Source organism: Rhamphochromis sp. 'chilingali', assembly GCF_963969265.1.
Source record: "Rhamphochromis sp. 'chilingali' genome assembly, chromosome: 17".
Lineage (NCBI taxonomy): Eukaryota > Metazoa > Chordata > Actinopteri > Cichliformes > Cichlidae > Rhamphochromis > Rhamphochromis sp. 'chilingali'.
Window position 1 is genome coordinate 31319142 of NC_137944.1, and position 16667 is coordinate 31335808.

General features: G+C 38.2%; 3 protein-coding genes across 3 annotated transcripts; 1 reads left to right on the forward strand and 2 right to left on the reverse strand.

The window, feature by feature from the left end:
- Positions 1-1108: 1108 nt before the first annotated feature.
- psmb8a (proteasome 20S subunit beta 8A) lies at positions 1109-7706 on the reverse strand. The gene is made up of 6 exons (XM_080863695.1): positions 7446-7706; positions 7044-7185; positions 5276-5387; positions 4629-4758; positions 1570-1774; positions 1109-1423 (listed from the first exon to the last, which is right to left on the reverse strand). Exons 1-6 carry the CDS (start codon positions 7593-7595, stop codon positions 1335-1337), a joined length of 828 nt encoding a protein of 275 aa, XP_080719821.1. The 5' UTR covers positions 7596-7706; the 3' UTR covers positions 1109-1334.
- Positions 7707-8193: 487 nt separating this feature from the next.
- LOC308384984 (proteasome subunit beta type-7-like) lies at positions 8194-11435 on the reverse strand. The gene is made up of 8 exons (XM_080863694.1): positions 11304-11435; positions 10923-11010; positions 10282-10379; positions 9711-9851; positions 9480-9595; positions 9207-9265; positions 8745-8896; positions 8194-8405 (listed from the first exon to the last, which is right to left on the reverse strand). The coding sequence occupies exons 1-8, from the start codon at positions 11363-11365 to the stop codon at positions 8294-8296; spliced, it is 828 nt and encodes a 275-aa protein (XP_080719820.1). The 5' UTR covers positions 11366-11435; the 3' UTR covers positions 8194-8293.
- On the forward strand, positions 11382-15622 carry psmb12 (proteasome 20S subunit beta 12). The gene is made up of 6 exons (XM_080863697.1): positions 11382-11508; positions 11936-12006; positions 13204-13335; positions 13879-14008; positions 14109-14253; positions 15225-15622. Exons 1-6 carry the CDS (start codon positions 11461-11463, stop codon positions 15350-15352), a joined length of 654 nt encoding a protein of 217 aa, XP_080719823.1. The 5' UTR covers positions 11382-11460; the 3' UTR covers positions 15353-15622.
- The last annotated feature ends 1045 nt before the right edge of the window (positions 15623-16667 follow it).

Here is a 16667-nt window from a genome sequence, read left to right on the forward strand (position 1 = left end):
AACCAAACATTTTTCCTATTTTCTTATTTTTTTTCCTTCAACTTTTTAATGACATACCATCTAAGGTTGGGTGTTGTTTTGGTCACATGTTAAATAGATTTTATTCACAAACTAGAACATGTTACATTTCAAATAAAGTCTCTTCAAATATATTTACATTTGTTTGTTCTAAAGAAGCAAACTTCTGCACAAAAAGGTGGATATTAAGTGCATCCTCATCCTACTGCGAGTCCAAAGCCTAGCTGGGTCATTCTTGAATAGGTTAGAGGTTAAAATCTCCAGCTGACCAATAACAATTTCAAAGTAGGAAAATTATGCATTAAAAAAATAAACGGTAAATGTTTGTATGTTATACCATAAGGTGTAGGCTGCTGCCAAATCCGGCACATGAAAACTATTCATAATAAACAAAATTCTATTCCATAATTTCACCATAAATCTTGAAATCATACCCGTTTCCATTTCAGAACCTTTTTTATTATATCTGCCAAGATATCCACATTTTGAGTACAGCGTTAAAAACTAGTGCACATCATATGACCCAATGCCTTTGGGCTTTGACATTTCCTCACACAAACTCTAAATAAGGGAAAACTTAGCTCATGGTATTATTCATTCAGTTCCAGCAGTTCATCATGTTGCTGGAATGAGCAGTAACAAACTTCAACTTAGAAACACTACTCTGAGAGCCTGTTCAGAATAATGTGACTGTCTATATGCAATATATAATCTGTCTTCAGGGCTCTATTGAAACAAATGTGTAGATCTCAGAAAGATTCTCTGATCAAACTGACATTGAAATCGAACTAGCTCTAGATAGTTTTTTAAATAATAAAAATTTTATTAGCACTATTTTCCCAATTCAGTAATAAGCATTTGCATTTTAATTGTTATTTATATTTTGTATATTGTAATATATACCAGATATATATTTAACTACAGCTGAAGATAATTATTTTGTCTCTATACTACTTTACCTTATTATTCTGAGAGACATGCCAATCCTGTTAACACACATGTGAGTCGGAAGGAATTTTTTCAATTGTGTACCTAATACTTTATAACACAGTGCAACACAACATAGTTAACGGGAAATATTACAGAAGTCTTGATTTGAAGTCATTTTAATAGGTACAATCTTATAAAGAAAACATCTTAACATTTAGTACAAAATCAAAATTTTCAATAAATTTATTCTAATTGATTTTCTTGGAATTTTCTCTACATGCATCACAGTGAAAACTGTTTATAATGAGGTTTGTGGATCATTTCCAAAAACATCAGTATTGTTTTGGACAGTTTACAACATGCTGATCTGGATTTATTGATGAAACTCAGAACATTCCTTTTCTGTACTGATGGATCAGCTCCGACACGTCATCCTTACACACCTTTATCCAGCCGTCTTCCCTCATGTGATACACTAGACACACGAACAAACACACAAAATCCCCAAAACACAACAATGAGTAAACATATACACACACAACAACTAACATACAACTAATAAACAAATACTTAGAAATTGTATGAAAATGTAACATACAAAAAAACACTGAGTGTACTCACTGTTGACCACCCCTCCAGAGTAAGCATCCCTGTGTGTAGCATGTGTAATGCCTCGACGGCCGAGCTCATACGCCTCCTCAACTGTCATGTCTTCCCTATAGCCGCTGTCCACCACACCGTAGGCGTAACTATTTCCACAGCCAGTAGAAAACATGCGACCAGACAGACGCGTCCCATTATCGTCCACGTAGTACAGACCAGGACCCTGCAGGACACACAATGTTTTGTTTCTAACATTTGGTTCAGAATAAAATGGCAAAAATTACAGATCTGACCAGCAAAGATGCAAGAATAATTTCTCTGGCATTTAGACATCTGCCCAAGATTTATTAAAAAACATAATTAATTTGTTTAGAGATTTTTCCATTTGGGGATTTCCATCCTGTGACATACAGTGGCATGAAAAAATGTTTGCCCACCTCCTGATTTCCTTTTTTTTTTGTATGTTTGTCGTACTTAAATTTTTCAGTTCATCAAACAAATTGAAATATTAGACAACGATAACACAAGTAAACACAAAATACAGTTTCTAAATTAAGGTATTTCTTATTAAGCGGGATAATAAAAAAAAAACAGACCTACATGGCCTGTGTGAAAACGCGATTCCCCACCCTCGTTATAACAATCATTAACTCTGGTGTATCGCGCATCACATCTTTGGAAAGCTGAGGTCAGTTTCTTCAGCCACACCCAGGCTAGATTACTGCCACACCTGTTCTGAATCATGAAATCACTTAAACAGAACTGCCTGACAAAGTCAAGACCAATAGATCCTCAAAAGCCAGACATCATGCCGCAATCCAAAGATATTCAGGACCAAATGAGAAGCAAAGTAATTGAGATCTCTCAGTCTGGAAATGGTTATAAAGCCATTTGTAAAGCTGCGGGACTCCAGCAAACCACAGTGAGAGTCATTATCCATAAATGGAGGAAACTCAGAACGGTGATGAACCTTCCCAGGAGTGACCGGCCTACCAAAATTAAGTTAAGTTCAGTGTTCATGACTCCACCATAAGAAAGAGACAAAAATGGCCTACATATAGGGGTGGGTTTTGATTATCGATTTATCGATTAAAATCAATTCTAGCTTGGATAACATGATATCGATTCATTAAAATCCTGAATCGATTTTTAAATATAAATTTATTTTGCCCGAAATGTCAGAATCTCGCAGTAAACCTCACAAAATTTCAACAACCGCCAAACAGCTAAAACAGTAAATGAGAGCAGGAACACGGATTCTGCACAAAGACGTAAACACAAAGCGTGGACCCGCCGACGGATCAGAATCAGTGAGATGTCGCCTTTCTCACCTGACGGCACGGACACGGTCGGGGCTGAAAGCTGACAGCTTGCTGATTATGATGCGTCTGTGGGTTTGTTCTTTGTGTTTACGTCTTTTTTGCACTAGATTCACGATAAAATACACTTCATGCACAGCTCTCTCTCATGACCAGTTTCCCATCTAAAAATCTGTTTTCTGCATTATTCACTTGCTTATTACCCACAAGCCTACCATTGTTTACAGCGCAGTGCCACTGTTTTTTTTTTTTTTTGTTTAACTGACTTCTGAGAAGAAAGTCTAATTTATGCTGTTCAATACTAAACAATTTCAAACTTTATAAAATTAGGCAAAATTGCAAAATGCTTAGCTGTTTCTCTAATAAAAACCTCTGTAACTTCACTTCAGCAGCATCAGGTAATATTTATATGTTGATTCATGGTTTTCTTCCCTTTTTGTTCTACTGCAGAATATTTATAAGGTTATCTGCTATAAAAATCCCAGGCCAGGAAAATCTCCTTCATGTGTTTCTGTATTTTACCTCAGTTACTTTGACACAAAGGCATCTGCTGTGATGTTTGCACGTTTGATAAAGTCTTGCAAGTGTCAGTTTTCTTTTTATAGATATAAAAATATGGATATGTACTAAGTATTCACAATTATAATATTCCTGACTCTCTGAGGCAAAATTTCCCTGATTCAAATCGAATCGAATTATGGATCAAATCAATTCGGGACCCTACGAATCGTAATCGAATCGATTCTAGAAATCAGTGACGATACCCAGCCCTACCTACATAGCCAAATTCCAAGACAAAGACCACTGCTGAGCAAAAAGAACATAAAGGCTCAACTCAGTTTTGCAGGAAAACATCTTTATGATCCCCAAAACCTTTGGGAGACAAACGTTTAACTTTTGGTGTGTGTCTTGTTACATCTGGCATAAAAGTAACCCAGCATTTCAGAAAAGGAACATCATACCAACAGTAAAACATGGTGGTCATGTGATAGTCTGGGGCTGTTACTGCCTCAGGACCTGGAAGGCCTGCTGTGCTAAACAGAACCATTAATTCTGTTGTCTACCAAAACATCCTGAAGGAGAATGTCCGATTATCTGTTTGCGACCTCACACTGAAGCGCACTTGGGTTCGGTAGCAAGTCGACCTTTGAATGACTTAAGAAAAGTAAAATGAAGACTTTGGAGTTGTCTAGTCAAAGTCCTGACCTGAATATCTGATTGAGATGCTGTGGCATGACCTTAAAAAGGCGGTTCATGCTCAAAATGCAAATCACAAATGCTTGATTGCAGTTGCTGCTGATAAGAGTAGCCCAACCAGTTATTAGGCTTAGGGGACAATCATTCTTTCACACAGGGCCATGTAGGTTTGGATTTTTCCCCTAATCATAAACACCTTCATTTAAAAACTGCATTTTGTATTATGTTTGTCTCACATTTAAATTTTTTTGATAATCAAAAACATGTAACTGTGACAAACATGTAACAGGGGTAAACACTATTACACACCACTGTACAGATATATAATCAGCAACCTGACTTCACCTATTTTAAACCTTATCCAGGTTAACTTTAAAGTGACATATATTTCAATTAAGTAACCGTTTCATCAGCAAGCAGCCATTGTTGATAACTGTCCACCGTGACAACATGAACAAGACAGGAGAAATTTTTACCTCAGTTCCTCAGATGTCCAAGTCATTTCTAATATATTTTACTCATTAAACTTGCTGCCTTACTTGCATCCCACACATATATTACCTGCTTGTCCCATCCACAGATCATGCTTCCCATGGAGAGGCCCATTCCTCTGTAACCCAGCATCATGTTGGACAGCAGCTTAGATGCAGCAGCCACAGAGATCCGATGATTGTTTCTCAGCCGGTACAGCCTGAGTGAAAGAATAACAACACAGGACCAAATCACTATCAGAAAAATCAAGCCTGACTTGTGCCTGTAGCCCTTCCTAATCCATTCTGCTGATGGGTAGCACTACCTTTGGAAGCTTTCAGGGTATTATGCAGCATTCTCTCTAGACATTTTGTCATTTTTGAAAATTTTACACACTGTTTAACACTCATTAGTCAAACGAACACTTACATTAATCTTTTTTTAAACTTCAAACACTTTGGAAAACCTTGTAACTTCCTTAAGTGTGTGGTGGGGTGTGGTTTGTGGCTCATCAGTGGGTTCAGGGTGAGGTGTCAGGGGAGGCTGGACATAAATTTAAAGAGTACACAAATATAAATATAATAATATACTCTTGATTAGAATCTGTAAACATGATTCTGACTGGTAGAATAGTTTAGAACAGAAAAATAAATTCAGGAGATTCAGGAACTGTAAGAAATATTCTAGTCTTTTGAAGGTTTAAAATATGGGGTTTGATATATTCAAACTGGACATACCTGCACTCTTTGGCCAGGAGTCTCTCCCAGTGCTGGCAGTCTGCAGCACTGCCTGACATGGTGCCCAGCAGGTAAGAGTTGATCTCTATCACCTTGTTGGCATCTTTTGATGCTGCACACACATGACAAAGGGACTGATTCAGATACAGGAGCGCACTGAGATTCTCTAAACAAGCAATGCATGTTTTCCTGTTGTTTGAAGCCAGAATTTAAAGTTGTCATTCATGCACAATATTACTTGTTTCTCTTTTCACCAACGAACTCTGAGCACAGATTAAGCTTTTGTGAACATCATTTCTCTCAGAGAAGAAAATGAGTAGTATGTAGTATAAACTGTTTTCTGATACAGATCATCCAGAAACTTAATGCTTAGGTTTTGCTAAGTGAAATTCCACAATTTTTTTATGTATGTTTCTTAATACTAATTACTCTATCTCTGTGTGTGTACACTCTATGGGGGCAAGTTGCTAACACAGGTTGGTAACGTATCAAAATACAGTTACTTTTCACTCCAGAAAATCATTCTCTGCTCCGTAGAAACATTTTCACAGAAGCACTACAGCTCTGAACATTTTTTTAGAATTAACTGAAGAAGCTGTAAACCCTTCCTCCGCATGTCAATGTTGAGCCATGTGAGAATACAGTTAACTGTCCAGAGTGAGGGAGTTGATTTCCTTCTGGTATCTATGGTAAACCCTCCAACCACTAATGCACCACTTACATACTGTTAATCAGATACTACAAATACATTATCACCAACGTTAGCCTGTCTGATTCTGTTTGCTTGGAAAGAAATGGACACAGTACTTTGTAGTTATAGTTCAATTCATTATGAGGAAAAGCATTTTTTGTAAAGCTAGTTTAATAAACAGTGGGAGTGCACAATAAATACTATAGAGCTCTAATTCTTTGAATTACCAAGGTTTGTTTGAAATGGTTGGTATTAGTATTGGTATTATTAGTTGTGTATTATGACCAGTTAAATGACAAACTACAGCTTAACATACTTTACTTGTTGATTCAGTAACATGGTATCCATTTGTGGACCCTTCTAATAGCCTGTATCGAAATGTTATTATTTGTTTTATTCAGCATGTTTGCTCTGGACAAGAGCAGAATATAAAGCAACAACTCCACAGACTGTGCCCTAATGTAACAATGTAGGATTAGGTAAATGGCCTGTATTTATATAGTGCTTTACTAGTCCCTAAGGACCCCAAAGCGCTTTACATCCACACACTGGTGATGGCAAGCTACATTGTAGCCACAGCCACCCTGGGGCGCACTAACAGAGGCGAGGCTGCCGGACACTGGCGCCACCGGGCCCTCTGACCACCACCAGTAGGCAAACATGGGGTTAGTATCAAGGATATTTGGCATGCAGACAGCAGGCAGCGTGGGATCGAACCACCGATCTTCTGATTAGTGGCTGACCTGCTCTGCCACCTGAGCTACAGCCACTCCATAGTTTAGGAGCAAACTCTATCAGCAAAATCAGTAAAATCTGGATTTAAATACTGCTTTCATCCTGGAAAAAACATTTCATCATTACACTAACCTTATGAATGAGGCCAATTATATCTTTGGAAGAATGCTTAACTATTTTTTAGGTTCTTGACACATGATTTCCACCGTTTGCTTAACCTTTACTTTTGCTTTTTTCATTTATGGAATTAGAAATGAGAAATGAAAAATGTAATCACACATTTTCAGACATGTTTGTGTGGTTGGCAAACTGCAGACAGACTCTACCAGTTATTCATCATACCTAGGTAGTTTCCTGCTGAGGCTCTGGAGTCCACTGCCACGATGACTCCGTGCTTGAATTTGAAGGCCAGGGTGGTGGTACCGTGGTTCATTTCAATGCACACGCCTCCGTCATGGTTGCAGGACTTCAGAAACCCTGAAGGCTGTAATGAAACCAAAAAGGGAACTAATGGTCTCTAATGGTGAGTATACTAAACAGAAAGTAAGAGGCCATATCTAGCATATGAAAAATGAAATTAAACAGATCATAACTCCAAACTTTATCTATAGACCCTAACATTGTGAAGGTCTCTGCTTACAACACCAGAAGCGAAGAGACGCGTAAAGCTTTTTACCACCGAGTTTAATGTTTGGATTCTGTAGCTGATTTAAAAAGGGGGGAGAAATGTTGAATTATACTCACGTCCACACCCGGAGGAACAGCAAACTCCTGGGTTTTAGTGCCAAAGTTGTAGTGGTTGGTTCGGTCTACAAGATGCGTCAGTCCTGCTGGAAAGATCTGTTCACGCAGTTCACAATATTTTTTATAACCGCTCACATCAAAAATAGCCATCGTGTGTCCTAAAGTTGGGAGGAATTTAACTTTGTATTTAACACAACGGCCTCAAAATCAACCAAACGACGGCGAAGTCGATTGATTCGCAGTACGAATGATTTCCTCGTAGCTTACGCGACAAAGAAATCGAAAGTGAAAGTTTTTTTTAAAACTCTTCATCGGTGCAGGCTTTTTTTTTTTTTTTTTTTCTTATGAAACAAAACATCTTCGAGCAAGAAGTAATGCTCTGATGTTTCCATCCTAAGTCCCATTAACCTAAAAATTGGAATTTTAATATTCTATCGAAGTTCAACGATCAATTTAGATTTCAGCCAATAGGAAGGCTTTATTCTTTTACACAATCAGTATCTAAGCGGAAGCGCAGCCGACAGGTTTTTGGGAAAACAGCGCAGATCAGGGACATTAACGCATTTGATCAAATACAGCATTTAATGTGTTTAATTAATTGTGTAGAAGTAAATGTAACATTCCTTTCGTATTATAACTGTTATTGTTAGTTCATGTCTGTTGTTTGGAGGATCAAATACCACCGTGTACTTAAAAATAATAAGAGAAAGAAACACCAGGAAGCATCATAGTGTATCATATATTTTATTTTTTAAGTTTTTATCAGCAGTCAAACCCATAACCAGTGTCAGTCACATGTTTGCCACATTGATCATTTATGTTTAGATCCTGTGGTTCTGTGCTGAAATTCAGGCCGTCTCCATCTTCTGCACTGTTTCCTGCACAACCTCCAGCTTTAAGGGGACGACTTTCTCTGTCAGAATCGGTGTTGCTCCTGGTGGATATTTGTATTTTGTTTTCCTGGGAGGAAAAAGAAAGATAATCTTACATTTTCTACACAGGGAAACTGTTGTACGCACAATACATGTAATCCAAATTCACACTTTCCCTTTATGTTCCTGCATAATAAGAGTGGACACCAATGTGCTGTTCTAATCACATATTGGGAGCTTGGAAAAATAATTTTACAGCTTTTACAACAGCCATCGTGTGCTGCATGTACAGCATAAACGAGTAGACGGTCATGGTTAAATACTCATGTCAAACTATAGTTTTGTTTTTTTAACTGATAAATTGTTAATTTTTAAGTTTCTTCTCCTTTTTAAGATGATGAACTAAGTCATACTGATACATACGCACCTCTTGTCTTTGAACTGGGACTCCCGGTACGGTCTGATGTAGTCCACTCCTTGTTTGGTGATGACACAGATGTCGATGTTGTTGCCTGAGCCGAGGTCGTTCATGATGCCTGCTTGAATAGCAGCTCGCACCAGCTCCTTCGCCGGCTCCAGCTGAGAGAGGACAGAAATTACATGAAGAAAAAAGCAAACGGAACATAAAAGAGAAAAAGAGTCAACTGTAAGCTTTAAAATCCAGCTGCAACAACTTCCAGATGGCTGCATGCATTTTCTAATAGTTGTGAAAGACACAAAGGACAGGGATGAACTGTTTTATTATACAAGTACAGTATCCTGTCACACTGCAGTTAAAGATCCACAAAAATGAATTGAAATAATTCTTTGATCAAGTTTAAATGAGCAGCTGTCATTTCACAGTATTTAAACCACTTTTTTGTGTGCGTGTTTTTTATTTCTGGTTTACCTCTAAGTCAGGTTTGAACCCATCCTCTAAAATCCCAAGAGCAGCCAGATCTCCAGATCCTGCATGAACACAAAGCAAAGTCAGCTAAACACAGAGTGAATCAAATACCTGTATGATGTCATTTATATTAGTAACAACAACCCATTGCTGACATTTTTATGTAGCTCTTATATGCTGGACTGAACAGCCAGAGACAAAAGGATTATAGAAACACTAATCCACTATCCCAATAAAAAGACTAATACTGTTACTGAATGCAGTTATATCACATACCCATTGAAAGGTAAGGCACCTTATTTACACTCCCATATGGCCCCACAGTGTACAGGTGGTTCCCAGTACAATCCACTCCCCCGAGGATAAGATTGGCCCCAATTTGACCGTGGTACCTGAGACCAAACATATATGATTAACACAAACTTCTATTACTAATTTAAAAATCTTCATTAATGGTAAACTCACCTCCAAGTCCTAAAAGCACACCTGAGTGTGTGCAACACTCACCTGTAAAGCATGTCCTGCAGTATGTTAATGGCCATGACGACACGAGGGTTCCTCCCACTGTTCAGAGAGTAGATGGTGAGGTTGGACGACAGAAGGTCTGTGGTCTTTTCTGTATCTGCTGCTGTACCTGCTCCACAACAACTACAGACACACAGAGACAGAGAACAGATGAGTTAACAGACAAAAAACAAAACATAAAGGATGAATTAGCAAGCTAGAGATAATGAGAGAGAGTGAAAAACCAAACAATGACTAGAGAAACAATGGGAGGACTCTGTTCTTCTCCCACAGCAGCCATAATATCCCAGAATATCATCAGTAGCATGAAGCTATTGTAACCTACTACAGCTGCTTCGTTTGAATGTTTTATATGAACAGAGGATGCTATGTCATTCTTTTCTCGTCACATGTAACGATGTATTAAATTGCTTAAGTATAAGTTTAAAGTATAAGTGTCAGTTAATGGTAAAATGAGCTGTTCAAAGAATAAATGACAGCAGTTTACCTGAAACAACTGGATGAAAATAACTGTGAGAGAGTCAGGAGGCATTTCTCTGCTAATGAAACTTACTATATATTTGGAGAGATGTAATGGATTTTAGCGCACATTTTGTCGGCCACCACTTCACCAGATGTAGCTCTGGTATCTGCTCCCAGCACCACCCCATCCTGTAGAAACACAGTCACTTGAATCATATGCATGCGCCTGACAATCATTATGTTAACAGCTCCATAAAGTAAATGTTCATAGGAATATTCTTGTAGAGCAGCATTCAAACAGCTTTTGCTTTTAGGCAAAAACAGACTGAAATGCAAATTTCTAAAGCAAGAAATAATTAAATCCAAGGTAAATATTTAGCAAATGCTGGGATATTGTTTGTCTACTGCATTTATTTTTCATTCATTCATATGTCATTCATTACATGCTATTGTGGGTTAGGGTTAGGCAGGCTTTGAGTGTAATGCTTTGGAGAATCTGCTCACAGCACCATGCCAGATAAGAGCCTTTGAATTAAGAAAAATAAAACCTTTTGTAGTTTAGTGTTTAAGTTTCTCTAGTAGAATAAATACAAAACAAAGCCTGTCATGGGAACGAGTTAGTTTGTTATCCTTTTAGAAACAGTGTTTTTTGTATTTGGACTAAAACACACAAAGTTAATGTTTTTGTTTATTCGTGTTTTTGTCAGCGCAGTGTCCCACAGTTATACTCACCTTGAACACCACTCCTGCGATGGTGGTGCCTGTTTTCATAGGTTTGGGAGTTTTTCCTCCATCAAAGAGACCCTTTAATGCAGCGTTTCTATAAGGAGGAAGATGAAGAGGAGAAAGGAGGGGTCAGGGGTGCTGAGTATGTGGTGCGTGTGTTTGTGCTGGGCTGGGGTAAAGCAACTTTTCAATAGCTACATGTTGAAAATATACTTGTAATAACCGTGAACAAAGGTCTTTGTCTCTGCGATTAATCTGATATAAAATCAGGAAACGTTAGTTTCGTTTTTGATCTCGATGTAAGTTCAGTCTTACCGACGGTTTCATTTGATTTCTGTCGTCACTGATTCAGTCTGCAGCTCTGAGAACATTAAAAGAAGCTCTTACCTTCCTGCGTTGTCGAAGTTAAAGCCAGGTGCGGGAGTTTCGAAGACATTTGCTAGCGCCATTGTGGAGGTGAGTGCGGCTCCTCTGCGCGTCTCGGAGCGCCTGAGGTCGCTGTTCTGAGCGTCAGCTCTTCCTCTCTTTCGATTTTGGGGTTAAAATGGAGAAACACTGCACGGACTCACGAGTCAAAGGAGTCAGCACTGGGGTAAGTAAACCTGCACCAGGGGACGAGTGTTTTTATCTAAAGATGAAACACTGAAGTCATCGTGTGTAAAACAGGAGGTTTGAACTCTAGCCGATGTCGTGTTTGAACAGGTGATGCGTTTACCTGAACAAGAAGCTAAAACTAACTGAAACCACATCACCTGGTTATCTAACTAATAATGTTATCAGTAAATGTTAACTTCTAAACTATGAGCTCGTTTGCTTTTAGAGTTTTTTAATGCAGAAAACTGTCAGCTATACTTTCATTTTCACAGCCTCATCATTTTCTGAACTCCAAATCCCAGAATTCATAGCGTTGCTCAGTCTTCATGAATGAACAGGGAAAAAATGTTGTTATGATGCGGTGTATCTCAATGATAATTTAGTCATATTTGTTTAAAAACTATTTTTCTCCTCTCCTCCCTCAGACCACCATCCTGGCGGCCGTTTTTGATGGCGGGGTTGTGATTGGTTCAGATTCCAGAGCTTCAGTGGGAGAGTAAGGGGTTTATTTATGCAGTTTAACTGTAAATTAAAATAGAATCACACTGCAGGGACGCTCATTCACTCCCTGTTGTGGTAAATGTGGGAAAGAATAAAACTGTTTAATTGAAATTTAATCTGCAGGAGTGGTCTGTGCAAGAGGTGTTGTGGCTTAGCTGGTCAAAGCGCCTGTCTAGTAAACGGGAGATCCTGGGTTCAAATCCCAGCAGTGCCTTCCTAAGTGGCTTGAGGTGACTTTTGTTGTGATTTGGTGCTATATAAATAAAATTTAATTCAATTGATACAATTTAGTACTTTTGTTTTCATCTGTTTCATCGCCACCGAAGCTATTACCTTATTTTCCAGTATAAACACATCTGCACCAAAATTTTATTTGTATAAAGTTTAATCAAATCTGGTTTTGTAGTTTTTGTGTAATTTTACTGACAAGTGAAAAAATAATCACATACACTGGGTCCCAGGCTTAGGCCACTTTATACTTTCCTGAGGGTCTGTTTGGGTGCTTTTAGATGTAGATTTTGTCATCAAAGGGATGGACAGCTTGGACAAGTAGTTATTGTTATTTTTATTGTTATTTTCAAGACCACATGCTTGCTGACAGTAGGCAGGCAGAGTTTGTATGCGTGGAAAAGTCTGGAGGTCACTATAAATAAGCGTGGAGCGTTGTGCATTGAGCGTTGTCCACCTTTAAAGACAGAATGTACGTGTCTTGGTCCTAGATGGATGTGAAACAGGTGCAGGGCAGGGGTATGTCTAAGGTAGTCATGGCACAGCACCAGCACCCCCTGAAATGGGTTGACCCCCTGTCAGTGCCAATGGACTGTTAAACCTACAGTGCCAAACTCATTGGATAAGACCATGAATATGCTTAGTATACATGTAAGCAAGTATTTTTACTCAATTACTTTACTGAACTACAGGTTTAATGTTTTTTTACTGAAAGTGTTTCTTATAAACCCAAGTAGTACGGTATAAAAAACGCTGGCAGCAGTGCCCCTCAGCACTGGAATAGGTGCACCTGTGATATAAATGTGAAAATCCTACATCACCTCATTGTTGAGTTATCACATTCACATACTTTGATGTCCACACCATCTGCTACAGCCACAGATTACACATCTCCATGCTGCAACTATGTGTGTCGTGTCTATGTCAAACACTCAACCACTGTTCATTCCAACTTTCTCCTCAGGGAGTATGTATCGTCTAAGGCCATCAACAAGGTGATTCAGGTTCACGACCGGATCTTCTGCTGCATAGCTGGTTCACTTGCAGATGCTCAGGCCGTCACCAAGGCTGCAAAGTTCCACCTGTCCTTCCACAGGTATGTGCACAGCACAGGTTTAAATTACTTTGCTCAACAGTTCAAGTCCCATGAGGTTTGTGAGATCACAATAATAAGATAATGAATCCACCTTGCCAAACTTCAGACTTATAGTGGACTGGTGCAAACACAAATGTTTGTACCAGTCAGCCTCTACAGGCATGACCAAAGTTGTTCTTGTCCCCAGTTGGTCCAGAGTTGTTAGTGTAAGCACTGCAGTGGCTTCAGTTAGACCTGAATTGGAAAGTATTTCTTTATTTGAAGAAGAGAAAAAAACTACAATAATGGATTTCCTCAGTGTAATAGACGCTGTTTTTAGGCTCATTTCCCAGCATGCTTTGGGAACAGTTTAATTTATGAGAGGGCTCCATTGAGCTAACTATACCTGGTGATTGATATTGAGCCCACATTTCTTTATATTTTGCTGGAAAATGTTCTTGAATTATTCAAATATTTTTCTGAACATCACATTATTGTAAATACTACATTCAATCATATTGAAATAACATTTAGCTGTGTCTGCTTGTTCTCACTCTTCTGCAGTGTCCAGATGGAGAGCCCTCCACGGGTGATGGCAGCAGCATCTGTGTTGAAGGACTTGTGCTACAAAAACAGGGAGGAGCTGCAGGCCGGCTTCATGACAGCAGGCTGGGACAAGAAGAACGGACCACAGGTAGCAGATCTCTGTGAAAACTGTCAGACATCTCAGAAGAGCTGATGATGACTGTAAACTGAGCGAGCTCTGCACTATGATCTTCTCCATCTCTTTCCAGGTGTACGTTGTGGCTCTTGGCGGGATGTTGATTAACCAGCTTGTTACCATCGCCGGCTCAGGCAGCACTTATATCTATGGCTACATTGACGCTAAATACAAACCCAACATGACGAAAGAGGAATGCCTGCAGTTTGCCACTAACGGTACCGTTTTTTCACCATGTTCACATCAAGATGTTAAAATGTTTTGCAGGGAAATTGTTGATTGCATGAAGAGGAAATATATGAATCACAGTACAGGAGAAAATAAGGATTGTGCTCGGAAAATGTTTGCTGGGATTGTGATGAATTTAACATAATTGAAAAATATTTTAGAGCTTTGAACCACATCTTACACTCTTAAGCAAGAGCTTAAAAGAAATGAAAATGAAAGAAATGAAAGAAATGATCCTAAATTATGAATAAACTGGTACTCATCAGGTGTTTTCTGCTCTAAATGTGCAAAGGACTTACTACATGCCACACACAGTAGACTGAATCATAAGCTTTGTGTCAAAATGAAGTTGCAAAGGAGACTTTACATATAACTTTATATGTCATATGTAGTCTTTATATTTTATGCAAAAACTACTTTTCAAGGTTTCTGTATTTAATTATGAGGAAACAGATCAAACATCCAGAGTATCAGTACTTCTTTCTGTTACTCTTTATCACAAGCATTAAATTGGCATTAAAGTTTTTCTATATAAACTATGATATATAACATGAGACTGAAATTCAAATTTGGGTGTAAAATTGATTTGGTTGCTCCTGTAGTTATCAAATAGTTTTTATTTTAAAGGCACAAAAATTCAACCCACTCCTGTGAAGTTGGAGGGTCTGTAACGCAAAAAACATCTAATATACATATATAAATCTTATATATAAACTCACGTTATTGTAAAAAAAATAAACAAAAATCAGCTGGTTCTCAGTGGGAGGCTTTCACTGGTGTTTCGATGTTATATAAAAATCAAACTTTGTGTTTGTTGGTGACACAGTTGTTAATGTTAGAAGTTGTATATATGCTGGAAACTGATGACCTCTTACTGTTTAACTCAACTAATATTTTTATTCCTGCCTTTCTTCCTCTCCTGCCCTGTTTTTGTTTCATCCTTCTCTCTCCCTGCTCACAGCTCTTGCCCTGGCCATGGGCAGAGACAACGTCAGCGGGGGTGTCGCTCACCTGGTGGTGGTAACAGAAAAGGGGGTGGAGCATGTGGTTGTACCTGGTGACAAGCTACCCAAGTTCCACGATGAGTGACCGCCTTCGTTCCTCCTACCATGAAACTACCAATGAAATCAAAGAGCGGTTATTTGGAAGCTGGACTTGTATTACCTGTTTTGTCTGTTTAGGATGTAACAAGTTAAACACTCAACTGAAGTCAGACACCTGAAAAACAAGTTATTTTCTACTCAGTGAAGACGTGAAAATCTAGAAACACAGTTGGAAAAACAACTGTTTAATCTTTATTACAAAATTGCAAGCAGATTCAGAGATACTTATACCGAAATCAACTTTCCACCCTTTTATGTGACCTTTTATGTCAAAAGAAAAGAATAAAATATTTGCATTTCCATAATCATTTCTTTTTGTCTTTTCTTGCAATTGTTGCTGTTGTGATGCTCTTTAAATATTGTAACTGTGTATTTTTAAGTGATAATAGGATTAATAATAACTTTATTTGTATAGTCCTTTTTAAAACAGAGTTACAGTGCTTCACAGTTTGAGTTAAAGCCACACATTGAATTAGACATGCTCAAACATACACATAAAAAGCCACTTAATCAGCCAGAGGTTCACACATTTATTCCAGCATACACACAAAAAGATGTAAACTATTGCCCCAAATAAAGGAGAAAAGATTAAGGAAAAGAAAACCTATAAAAATGTGTTTTCATCAGTCATTTAAAACAAATCACAGAATAGTCTGAAGGATTGCAGTTTGACATGAGGTACGGAGGACTGAGAGATGCATGTGAAAAGTGAACTGTAGTAGAAGAAGAAAGGCAGAAGAAAATTAAAGTGTGTTTAAAAGTCCAAGATGATTGAATTACAGCAAAAGTTTGATTTTTAAAATATTTCTGAGGTGAGGAAAATAAGTCTGAATGAGCCTTGAGCGTATATGAAATTCAAAATCCAGATGTTGGTGATGATTTGATGTTACTGGTGAGGGACCAGTGTACTGACCAACCTCCTTAGAGAAACTGTCTGGGCCTTAACAGAAAAGTGCAACTGTGTGTCATCTGAATAGCAATGGTAGGAGAGTCTATCAAAACCAGAAACCTAGGGGTAACAAATAAACATAAACAAATAAACAGAACAGGTCCAGGGATTGACCCCCTGGGGGACTCAACATACAAGAGGTGCAGAAGACAACATACATCGATTTATATGATTTCTAAATGATCTGTTTGATAAATTATCTGTTGATAAAAGTAGCATCAGCAACATTATCAAAGGCTGCAGATAGTTGATCAGGTCTAAAATCTAATGTTCACCCTCATCTGAACGCGTTAGAATAACAGTAATTTTCCATAAAACTGTTTCAGTGCTGTTGTTTTGTCTGTAAACTGAT